The 13,006-nt window shown below is 45.7% G+C and overlaps 1 protein-coding gene across 2 annotated transcripts in view; it reads left to right on the plus strand.

The window, feature by feature from the left end:
* Window positions 1–13,006, plus strand: part of arhgap24 (Rho GTPase activating protein 24) — a 32,998-nt gene that overhangs the window by 2,023 nt on the left and 17,969 nt on the right. Inside the window, exons 2-3 of one of the 2 annotated variants that reach the window (XM_029169660.3) lie at window positions 3,711–3,935; window positions 10,841–10,928. In XM_029169660.3, coding sequence (XP_029025493.1) covers window positions 3,726–3,935; window positions 10,841–10,928 — 298 coding nt within the window. In that variant the 5' untranslated portion in view covers window positions 3,711–3,725. The remainder of the gene's footprint in view (window positions 1–3,710; window positions 3,936–10,840; window positions 10,929–13,006) is intronic. The other variant, XM_055513233.1, reaches the window with a different exon arrangement.

The raw sequence follows: 13,006 nt of genomic DNA on the forward strand, positions 1-13,006 counted from the left end.
GGGGTTCGGGGGGAGGAATATTTAAAGACTCGACAGCACCGACTGGCAATGTGGAGTTCATGTTCCCCCGCTGCATGCTGTGGTGGTGCTTGAGCACATGCATTAGCAAACAGCTCAAGCTGAGCTTCACACTGAGTGAACGGCCAATCAATTACCTGTGGCCTGAGTTAGACTGAGGCGGCCTTAATGTCAGTGCCAGCTGTCAAACATGCTGACTTACATATATATATAGAGAGAGACGTCATATCTCATGTGGCTGCAAATCACAACCTAATGGCAACTTTGCGGCGAGAGAAGATAATCAGATAAGCAGCAGACGATGAGACTGTGCGGTAACACTGTCTGAGCTTCCTGTTTCACGCACCGTCGACCATCCCATCATCTGAGGAAAGCTGGCACATGGATTTCTGGCAAGGTGAATGCCAAACCTAGGACTGAAGACAGATGGTAGTGATCTGCCACGTGTCAAAGGACATGGTCAACGGGTCCATGTCTGCAATTTATCCAGCAGCCATTAGATCCACCCATTATCTTTACCACGTATCCTCCATAGTCATAGTTGGGGAAGGGGATTGGCTGATCCCGGGGGGGAGGGGACATGTAGATCATCTATCACACTGTTTACAGTCTACTGATGGTAACAAATAGACAGGGATTTAATTAGCTCCTCGTTAGCCCCCCAAAAAAGCACAGACAAGCCATAAATCTGTCACCATTATCATAATGTTTGAGCCACGTGCAAACACAAAGCTTGACAGGTGGCAGTAACAGGCTTGAAGGCGTAGCATAACTAGCATAACTAGCATAACGCAGAGCACATTAATGCACGTCATTATGCGAGGAAAAGGCAGCAGATCTAAGGTTGTGCAGCTTCCTGTGGTCTCCCAGCATCCCTCCCACTGTCCCTGCCCAGTCTGGGCAGGAGCCTGTGTAATAAGCCAGAAGAAGGGAGGGGGGACACTTGTCTTTGTGAAAAGGGTGAGCCGGTCAGTTTCTCCAGAGCAGCTTATTAAAACAGCTCAGTACAGTGATCAGTAAGTGCCCACGTGCTTTTTGTGTGAGCACTGGAAACCAGCAGCCTGTTGATGTTGCGAGATGGATCCTGTGTGGCCCACAGGCATTGAACACACACACACATATACATACTGTACACACATGCATGTTCCTGAACCATGAACAATCAACAGATGCCTCTGTTTCACGTTAATGACAGACGAAGACAGACTGAGAGCGTCTATAAGGAAACACTGGAAGGAACTGTGGCTTGAGACATTCGCTCGTCTAGTAAGACGCGCACACCCATGGCTCTCTTTTGTTCACTTTCTCCAGGATTACATGGCGTTTTCCTCGACTGCCGCAGAGCCACAAATATGTTGTATACTGTACTATAAAATTATAGCGCATGCCACAAAACCTTAGGGGGCAGATCTGTGACTATCTTAGTGCATCCTTTGCAGTGAGAGTACAGTGTGTGTGTGTGTGTGTGTGTGTGTGTGTGTGTGTGTGTGTGTGTGTGTGTGTGTGTGTGTGTGTGTGTGTGTGTGTGTGTGTGTGTGTGTGTGTGTGCACACTGGGCTGTTTTTGTTTACAGTGAAGGTCAGGGTGTCTCTTCCCACCGACTTCTCAGCGTGGTCAAAGTGCTGTGAGAAAAATCCTGGGATATTCTTGAACCCAGGATGTCGCAACACTTGAGTCGGAATGAAGTGTTATTAGACGCAGGCAGATGCCACAGTGGCTGCACTGGAGAGGAAGTCATGGTCATTATTGTACAGACGAGAACGGACTTTCACAAGGACACTGAGCAAAGCCGAGCAAAGCAGATTCTATCATTGGTGCCGTGGTGACATCTTGTTCTTGTTCTGGAGCTAAGCAGACGCCGTGTTTCTGTGTTTTCGCTTCTCCTTTTTCGAGACGCGTGCACCTGCAGGCACAGGTGTCTAACAGGGACACGGGACGCGCCTCCGGGAGGCTCTTTTCAATGTGCTGAGTGGACACGAGCGCCAGGCATCAATGTGTTCTTGCATTTGCTCCATAAAAGTGCCTACGCTCACATCTGGAGCCACCGGGGAGGTTCACTGTCTGCAGGAAGAACGGTCGTGCAGAAAATCCCCCTTTGAAAAGCAGGTCAACGATTTGCTTTTGCATCAAAACTCACCGAACGAGTTATCACCAAATACGTGCTGCGAAGATACAAACAGTGCAGGAAGACATGAATAGTTGTGCTGGTTATATAAAAACATATTTTATTCCTTTGACTGTATAATTTTTTCCTGGATGCTCTTTGCTGGTTCAATAGAACCCACAAACTCTCTTTTAGCATAAACATTAAATGAAATCTTAAAGGTCACAATTCATCAGGCTGCTGCAGAATTTACCAATGAATCACTACCTTAGCCTTTAATCTTATTGCATTTGGCTGCTCATTTATAGATTTTGTCATTATAATTCCTTCTACTTGTGCATACCGGCTATTTATTACAGCTGATGTGCAACAGTGCAGCGTAAATTCTCAGCCAGCTCCAATTTATTCACATTAGAGAAGAGGAGTTATGAGTTATTTACAGTTTCCAGCTACTGTCTAACGCAGCACGGATCCCTGCAGTGCTGTTAACAGGGGCCTGTGCAGGAGGCATTAAGCTGTAAAGGGGCCGTAGCAGCAGACTGACAACACAGCAGGTGACTCCATCAGCAAAGCAGAGTTGTTTACACGGTTTGTGCGAGTGTGTGCGTGGTTGCGCTCAGAATGAAGCAGTAGTAAAGGATCCCATGCACAGAAGGCTCTTTCTATAATAGCTTTTACTGTTTAAGGAAGGAGCAGTGGAGGTGGATTAAAGGTAATAGGTGGGTTATGGCTACTTCAATGTACAGTAACAGGGGGAAATTGCTGTTTTGTGGAATGCAGAGGAGAGAGCATGTTACTGCATGCGCGTCCATGCAAAGCTCCCTCCTTTGGGCTGAGAAGAGCCCACTCCCTGCCGCACTTGCTGCACTGCTGCCTGTAGCGCGGTCGCGCCGCATCTGGTCGTCATCTGGATCCGTGGGCTGCCTGGACGTCCACCAAGCCATGCTCCACCGCAGCCATTGATAACACGGCGGTGCTAAAAGCTGAGCGGCAGCGGTCTGAGCGATGCTCTGGAAACAATATGCGGAGGCTGATTCATTGCATGTGTGCTGTTGCTGGGGAGCACACACACACACGCACACACACACACACGCACACGCACACACACACACCTGGTGTATGTGTTGACGTGTATCCGGGTGCATCAAAGGCTGCATTTATGAGTATGTTACCATTTAAATATAACAAAAATGATAATAGAAAAGAGTTTTAGTGTTCGATGGAACTGTTATTTTCATGCATTCAAACAATAGGGGTTCTGTCAAAAACGTAGAAATGAGAGATCAAAGATTGCTCAGAAGAAAGACTGGGAGGCCGAGATACTGTACGTAGGTGGGTGACGTGAAAAAAACGGAAATCAAAAGAAATAACTGGATTTCTGAGGAATTCCTCCTCCTCCAGTTCCTCTTTTTCTTTTCAAATTACACAATCTTCTATTGAGCTCTGAAAAATCACTACTGGAGAACAGGAAGCACTCATCATGTAACAGGATGCAGAATATATTGGTTCGTCTCAGGTCTGGTCTAATTGAATCCTGTTGAACTTCTGTCAGCTCTGAACAGATTCCCATTGTTTCACCCGTTTGCAGAGCAGACCTGCTGCGATGGACGACCAGGGCGTGTCCCACAGCAGCCCCCAACGCAGCGGGGGTCCGGCCGGCGCCGAAGCTCAGAGGCAGGCCCGGTCCAGTGCCATCAGGTGTGGGTGGCTCCGAAAGCAAGGGGGGTTCGTCAAGACCTGGCACAGCCGCTGGTTTGTGCTGCGCGGGGACCAGCTCCACTATTACAAAGACGAGGAGGAGACCAAAGCCCTGGTGAGGCTGCAAACCTGTACTGTCTGTAACTGTCCTGTGAAATACTTATGAATAGGAAATGTGCAAAGTCGGCTTGTTTTGACTGAAAGACAAAGTAAGCTACAGAGCGCTTCCACTGAAAGTGGGGGAGGCAAAGAGCGATGCAGACTCGAAGGCCGTCTCTAACGTTACTGTAACCAGGCAGCGTCTCTCGCTGAGCATGTGTAGACTGAACAAAGACGCAGCCAGACAGCCGCTGGCTTCTCGTTAGCCAGCAAAAACCAGAGAAAACGTGTCGGAAAAGGGATACGTGACTAATTCCCCAAGGTCGGGTCAGTAAGGCTCTGCACTGAAGCTGCGATTAAAAGAATCTGTTCTTAGGACAAGGACACGCAGATAATCGTTCTGAGTGAATCAGTGGCAAATTTGACTGTATTCTCCATTGTAGTTAGTAGGTTCACGTCGCTGTAAAGCTACAGAACAAACAAAGCATGTGCTCTCCTCTGACAGAGCTCTGCTCTGCTAACGCTTTTCTTTCAAGAAGCACAATATACACAGAGGAAAATCTTCCCTAATGGCTCCACCACCCAAACAATATCCTATTTTTCCATGGAAAACTCAAGCACAATTGAAATCTTCATGCTGCTCTTCTACCCACGTCTCCGTCTGGCTGATTTCCCGGCGAGCTCGGCTCGGCTAAACCTCCGCCACACGAGCAGCAGAAGCGAAGGTCAAACCTGGAGGTGGGCCGGCGGCCAGGTCCAGCGGGAACACATGCTCCTCATTGACTGGGATCCAGAAGTCCTCAAACAGAACAGTGTAGTCGGAATGGAGCTCGGGAGCACCAACTTTTTATACCACTTGAAGGAATTCATAATAAATTACAGACAATGGCAAGAAACAATTCTTTTCCCTTGTGCAGTCCTCTAGTATCTATATTTATACAGAAATCCTTTGTATTAATTCCCTACAACCAATCTTCCTGGTTCGCACCTTTCCATTGTTGCCCTACTTCTGAAACAAAGGCAACATAAATTTCAGACATCCAAAACTGCTCCAGGAGAGTGGGACATCTCAATGAAACTAGGTCAGAGACAGAACTCTACTCTGACCTCTGGGTTTTGGCTGCTATGTGAGAGACGCCATTATCTCGGTCTCTATAGTGGACCGTGTTGTGTCCCGCGCGCTCGGGCCGAGCCTCTCGGAGCAATGCGTGGAATCTGGAGATGGGAGTCAGATGGATCGCGTCCGTACGCTCGCGGCGCGTGTGGGCTTATCGTCAGTGGGCCGTCCGTCCGCCCGCCCTCACGCGTCCACGGGCCCGTATGCACACACGCTCCCTCTGATTTCACTGGGCCGAGCCATGAACAAAGGCCGCATTCAGCCAGCTGGCCGAGATGGTATGATTATTGTAATTTAAACCACTTAGCATTGCACTGTATGTGCCAGTGAAGCAAGTGCAGCAATGTCATGAATGAATAAGAGAATTGTGAAATAATACATTACCAGTTGTATTTTATCATAATGGATCATAAAAAGAAAGACATTAAAATGTAATATTGCAATTCTGGTGAAATGAGTCCATAAAGGTTTAATAATTCATGTTCAGAAATTGAGTGGGACTCAACCAAACCACTGTGGTTGACTTTAATAAGAAGCCGCATTAAATCAATAAAATGCTTTTTGTTCCCCATGTGAAGATCGTCTGACCTTGACACTGAACGGGGCTAAACAAGAGACCAGTTCTGTATCTTTGCGTCACTGCCAGAGAACCATAAATATTTTCCAAAACAGCATCAAAGGAAGGAGGAAAATGAATGAAAGCATCATAGGAGCCTGATTTCAGGCTCCAAGTATGATTCCATCAGGTGACGGTCATTGATTCGCTTCTTACATATATATCATAGCGAAGCCTCATTTATTAGAGCCGAAACATTTATTAATAGACAGTTGTGTGTGTGTGAAGGCATTCCCTGTATGGTGACTGCATGTCTAATGAGCTCTGTATTGATGGATGGAGGCGTCAGTTAACTCACACTGGACTAGGTTCTGGTCTTATTATACAGATAAATGTTGTATCACTAAAAGCTCCTTCAAATGTTTTTTGATATCTCTATATCAGGAACAGATGGTTCAAATGTCCCATGACCAGTGGCCATAATAATCTTTCACAGGGACGGTTTAATGTTACACACACAGTACACAACACATCAATACCAAACAGTTTTATATCCCCAGTTTTATAATGTGCTTTATTCTAACTGGGCACATTCTGGGAAATGAGTGCGTATTAAAGCTATAAATCCCATACATAACCTTGTAGAGCAGTGTCTTGACTTGCATTGTTCTGTCTAATGTGCTGGTGTTTGTACAGAATTGTTGCTTTATCTGTGGCTTGTGTTTCCTTTCATATGTACATATTGACCTGTAGCCACGCTAAATATCAGCATATCATCTCTTTGCCGACATAATCTGCATCTAAGCTTTTAATCTAGTAGGGAACATCCATTTATGTTTATGTCCTAGGGACGTTTATCATGTAAGATACAGCATCAGGCAGTCTGCTGAAACATGTCCCATGTGTTAATGGAGCCACAGGCCTCACTCACCAAACCTTCTTAACCCCATTACACCATTTTCACAAAGTTACAGACATTGGTTTATTAGTAAAACAGTGATTTTGTTTATGAATATTACACAGAATCTATGTCTATCCTAATTCAAGCACCGAGTGGTGAACATGAGCACGAAGCCTGGGTTGATAAACAACATGGCCACATTTCTCTAGTCGATCTACACAAGTCGATCACCATCAATCAAAGATGTGCTCGATCCTGCTCATCATCAAAACCTCCAACCACCCTCCCCTCATTGATCCCAATAGTGAAAAATCACATGACCATGCACTGGTTTGGTGTCACACATGCTGTAGACCAGGAAGTCAGGTAGCGGATCATGCCATGGGATTAGAAGTGGAATTAGTAGATCAATTATCAATTATTGGCTATTGTTAAATCCATGAAACACACTGCATTAGACACATCTAAGCTCCAAAGAGCAAATGAGCAGGTTGTGGTGGGTCGTACATGTACGTTCCGCCAGGTGCCTTTCCGGGCCTCCATGGGTTCTCTAAGGGGGCATGGCATGCAGCCAGGCTATGTACATTTAGCTTGGTTCCAACTATTGTGAATGAATGGATGGAGTCGAGCAAATGACGAGCAGGAAAACGGCTTATTTGCATTTTCATGGGACTTTGCATACTTTGCCTGCCAACGGAGCCAAGTTTGCTGCAGCTGTGCTGAAGTTTGAAAGGACCAGGAGAACTGAGTAAACAAAAGATACTATAGAAGTACTATAGTAAATACTATAGACCTAAATCAATGCACAGGCTTTATTTACAGATGTCATGGTTTTGGCGTATAACAAACGTTATGTTCAGCATGTTTTCTAATTCTGACCTAAAATATCAGAAACGTATTTGCAGTTACAGAATATTGTGTTCCCTCCCTTAAAAAGTCAAACCTCAAATCGCGTAACCTTCGGTCTCTGTTGTGTCGTCTTCGTTTAATGGAGACGTTTTCCGTTTCACCATCATTTCACAGCTGACAGTCTATAATTGTTTCAGTCATTGTTTTGCAGCGGTGGAATGATGCTGTGAGTGCTTTACTGTGGCTCAGCACCACAACCCCTTTGTTTTATAACTGGGATATAATGATGACATTTATTGGGTTGAAACTAGAGAAGTGATCAGAGCCGAGCACCATTAATAACTGTGACACTTTAACAGTCACACTTTATAGAGAGCAGAAAGGCAAGAGAGGAGACTCTGAAAAGAATCAACACATGCAAGTGTATTTACACCCGTTATATAAGAAATAGCATAACTAAAATGTCTAGAGTTTGACTTTCTGTGTCCTCGCTGCAGCTGGAGTCATTATTGGACTCAAGACTGCTGATCAACACTTCAACGACCTGTTACACCAATAACGTCTGGCTGATTGACTTCACTGTGAGCATTTATCAGCTTGCAACCTGAATTTAATCAATTTCAGCTCAGTAATGTTTGTTTTATAGCAGTAAGAGACCTGACCTATAGCCTCAGTGTACACTATTTTTCACAATTCATACTCATTCTAAAGTATAGAGAGGTGTAGACGTTCAATTTTGACCCTCAGTGAAGTTTTATGTTGTTTTTAAAACTAAATACTAAATACTGATTTAATCAGTTTTACAGGTTTGCTCTTCAGTCAAGGATCAAATTTGCTTCTCAAGCACTTGATTCTGTGTGTCATTCAGTAAGTCTTTTTAGAAAGTTGAAACCCATTTGTGGGGACACCCTGCGTTAAAGGGTGGTAGCAGCGCCCCCTTCTAGGTGAGGCGCAGACCTGTCCAGCCTCCCCTCATGAGTTTTCTCTGTTGGTTTTTATTAGGTCACATCAGGCAGGTTGTACGCAGTCATGGTGTAGAATAAATCTGTATGAAGGCTGCAAACATCATACTGGAGACAAAATGTGAAACAGAAAGGGATTACGGCTTGTATCAGCCCATTTACTGACAGTTTCAGCATTGAGGTTGAGGCTACCCTCGTTGACGCCTCACTTCTAGTTTCTCGCCATATTAGATCAGGAAATGCGCAGATTTAACCATTTTTACTCAGGAAAATATTAACATAATTGAATTTATAGGTAAAAAATATTTTAGATATATAACAGATCAATGGGCATAAATTAATATTTATTTTAAGTTTTTTTAGTCATGTTATGGTACTGTCAGGCGAGGTGAGGCCCCGCCTCCTCTGCCTACCCTGACCACACGTCACAGTCTGGGTCATAATTAGACTAACTGAGGTTGCGTCTCAAGCCTCAGACCTCAGTGACAGTATTCTTAAGCATGTGATTTGAAACAAAATAATTTCACCAATGGCTCAAAGACCACATGTAGGTGAACTGAATGCAGAAGGGAGATTAATGACGTAACTCTGCAGTTCCTCATTAGATTTATGAATCATGAGCTTTCTGGTTCAACTGTGTCAATTACTGCAAAACCCAAAATTGTGCAAAGCAAACACAAGGACATCCCACAAGAATCTGTATTCACCATCACGTCTGCACTGAATTGTCGCAGGTTAGTCACACAAACTTTAAACGAGCTGAATTCACCGTCTGCTGTTTGAGAAAAAAGTCACGTACTGAATATATTTTGGAGCGTACGCTTGGACACAGCCTCAGACACAGTCCCTCGACAGGCTGAGCTGCTATTTACAAGCCTGAGCCTCCTGCTGCCGCTTCCCTCACAGATCTCCCACAGCCTCTCGTGTCCCATATGTGCTTGTGTGTCGGCCGCTTTGGCTTTTAGAATAAAACCTAATTGGGTTTGTGTCATTACACTGGTAGCGAGAATGACCTCATCCTAGTTAACGACAATATAAAAATGCAGGAAGCTGCCTAAAATAACGTTGCTGGGCCTGGATACCGGACTGGTTTCAGGGTAAATATTACTGTGCGGTTGGGTTTGTTTGCAGCAAACAACGGGCCACCGGGGAGGATGTCAGTGTGGAAAGTGTGGCTGTGGCTTAAAAGAGGAGGAGAGGAACACGCATGGTGTTATGGCTTTGGAGTATGGAATGACTACGCGGCCTATTTATTCATTTAGGAGTATATGTAGTGGAAAAAAGTACCAATTCCTTCAAGTCTGCCCCACCCACATGTTATCCATTACAGACGTCTCTGGTTTCCTTTGAATCAATGCACAGCAAATGACAAAAAGATCTGTGCCCCCTAAAAAAGGAACTTAAAAGCACTCCTAATCCTGTGATACTGAAGCTAAGCAGATTCTCTTTGTGACAACCACATCAAAGGAGCTTGTCCTCTCTCCCACTTTAGGGCATGTCTGTGCCATCTTTACAACCCCCTTTAAATCACCTCATCTGGGGCCTCAGGTAGGGTTTCCACTTCCTGGTTGTCACAGTTATGGCTCATTAACGAGCGCTCGCTCTCAGGGGGGAGGAGACGACCCCCCTCTCAGTTCCCGTCGTGTGCGTGAGTCCCTAAGTCCGATGCTGTGGCCGGCGAACATCTTGTCTGCATTAGCACTAGTCCAGATAAAGGTCAGTCTAACGATCGGAGCCTGAGCTTTTAATCAATTATTGCATGACTCCTTAGGGGTCAACCTGCATCCAGCCTTGTTACACATCCGTTGTTGTTTTTTTTTTTCCTAATTAAAATTGTAAAACATTGTAGCAAAAAGTTCAATCAGGCAGGTCAGCGACTCCTTCCAGTTGTGCTAAGGCATCAAAGCTGCAGCTGGCTGATGTGGAACTAATTTTAACAACTTGACTGTGGAGTTGAAGCGCTCACATGACAGCTGGGATTGGCTCCAGCCGCCCTGACCGGATAAACAGTTTAGGGAACGGATGGACGATTAAAAGAGAAATATTAATCAAAGGCAGAGGAATTTCTTCCTCTTTGGTGAATTTCATTTGTCTCCATCGCGACCACTAATGAGGTCCACCAACAGACATACAGCAGTAGGTACCGGCACACACACACACACACACACACACACACACACACACACACACACACACACACACACACACACACACACACACACACACACACATCTGACAGTAAGTCAGCTCCGTCATCCCTGGGGACGTATGCATCATTCGCAGAGATGCTGATGTTCGTGTTTAAGCACATTTCCCTGAGTTGTGCTGCCGAGCTCGGGAGGAGAACAGCTGGGCACGATGTGGAATATCTGAAAAGTGACAGATATAAAACATGCATCTGGTTTCTACAGCAGACGTGAACTGCATAGGATTAAATCAGTAACTATGAAAGTCCCCCATAACATTTAGTTAAGTCTAACCAATAAGCCAGTATCTAGTCCTCCATCATGTTTTAAGCTGTGTATTTTCTCCACAGGGAACCATTTGCCTGCCTGGAAACAAGGTCGCCGAGCATCCGACCAACGGTGATGACGGGGGAAAATATCTGTTCGAAGTCATTCCAGGTAGGAGAAGATAAAAATAATTTAACATGTCTGTCACCTTCAACATGGACAGAATTAGGACAGCGATACTAAGTACAAATAATAAAAGGCTACCGGGAAATACAGACATTAAACACACCTGTACTGTAATTCAGGCAAATGGACACCTGATTTATCGAACTCATCAGATATGCTCAAATCAATGTTAATAAAATTAGAATGGGTCAGACAAAAATCCTAAAATGGGAAATACCCACATTCTAAAAAATGCCACTTTATGTAGTCTGTTGGGGATTTCACTGTCAGGAAGTGAAATCTGCTCAGTAATCCCACACCCAGTCATTTAGGGAAATACACAACCGGTGTGTGTCCCGGCCAAGCAGACGATGGGTGATACAGGTTTGGAAAGGAGAACTTGTTTTGGGTTTTGAAACTTTTAGGTTATTTTTGGTGGCGTCTTTAAATATAATCTGCTCACACATTACTGTATGACCACAGTGTCTGCAGTAAACTGCCTTTGTTGCACTATCAACAGCTGAGTTTGTTATGGCTGTGAACTTCCTCACACAGACCCGAGGTGACTGCTCCCGTGTTTACTGTGAGAGACTCAGGGCTTCCACCAGTCTTTAAGCTTTTTCCTCATCCCGCATCATGACAGAAAATAAATTAAAAAAAAACAGAGCGCTGCTTGTTACGAGGGCGAAAATAACACTGCGCACATCTTCCACTGGTCTAAATGCGTCCCTGAACACAACATGGACAGTCTGTGGCAGACAGACAGACAGGCAAGAAGCGATGGGGGGGGGGGGTCCAGACGTTTGCTGCACAGAGTCGCCCGTTGTCCTCTGAAGGCAGCGATGAGCTTTGAGCACCAGCCAGGTCTGGTTGCTGCCAGCGTCAGGACATCTGCAATGGGGGGGGGGGGGGGGGGGGGGGGGGCGCTGTTGGAATCTGTGATAGCGTCGCACCTCAAGCAGCTTCGTGCGCCGCTCCTCTCACATCTGGACGGTGCGTGCATTAAACGCCTCACCACATCCGCGTCAATATTTAGACTGGAATCGCGGTTGTGTCATATTCATAACAGGCTGTGAGCTCCTGTTCTGCCCACCCAGACCCGACACGCTGCAACATGCAAACCCACATGTGGGCCTGAATGAAGGAGAGAGGAACCATAACAAAGCTGTCAACTTTAAGTTACAGTGCAGGAGCTTCTTACACAACACTCCTGGAGTTTTTATTTCATATCCCGCAGAACCGTATCTGGATGCACCTGCAAGCTGTACTCCTCCATGAGGAACAGATGGGGCTGCTTCCTAAGAGGACTAAAAGCTGAATACTTGAAAACGTCCCGCCACTCAGGATGAGCGTGAAATTTTATATCTGGAGCCTCGGCAGAGTGACGGGTCTGATCTAAGTACAGCTGCAGGACATGACAGAGCTCTAAGCTCTGGGAATCTGTGTTTCATGGCTGGGATACACTTTGAATTCAGATAAAATGGCCGACCTGGCATTTATTTACCTGTCAAAGCTGCATAAACCCTTGTAGCGACACGTCGCTGCCTGTGGTCCACCTATGATTAATTATGGTTAATAAGGCCATTCTTATTAAACCAGAGGGAACACGGGCAAGGCAGGACTCCCTGCTGAGGTCCCGATGTGCTCTCAATTCACTAAGCTCTAATAAACTCAAGGCTTTGGCTGGATCATGAGTTTTTTATGTCACTCTCCGTTTGCCTCCGGCTCAGGCTTCGGCTCTCGGTGAGAGTACCTGGTCAGGCCACGGCAAGCCACTGCGGCTGAATTATGGGAATATTACCTTTCTCCTCCCCAGAGGCCGCCGTCCCTTCTTTAATGAGAGGATCGTGTTGCCGCGAGCAGGTGGGGCGTCCAGCCTTTAATGCTGTTTACATCTCTACAGACACCGGCAGAGGAGAATGTGTGGCTCCAGGCTCGTAGCCTATAGAGTTCCTATGCAGGCACTTCTTCCACTGGGGTGAGCTGACATGGAGTCAAAGCTGTAGTTAAAGCTGAATGTGCTGCAGGGAAGCCTAAGTAAGTGTTACAGTGCCCTCATGTGGTTCACTGAGGAATTACAGTGA

Source organism: Betta splendens, chromosome 12, assembly GCF_900634795.4.
Source record: "Betta splendens chromosome 12, fBetSpl5.4, whole genome shotgun sequence".
In the NCBI taxonomy this organism is placed as follows: Eukaryota; Metazoa; Chordata; class Actinopteri; order Anabantiformes; family Osphronemidae; genus Betta; species Betta splendens.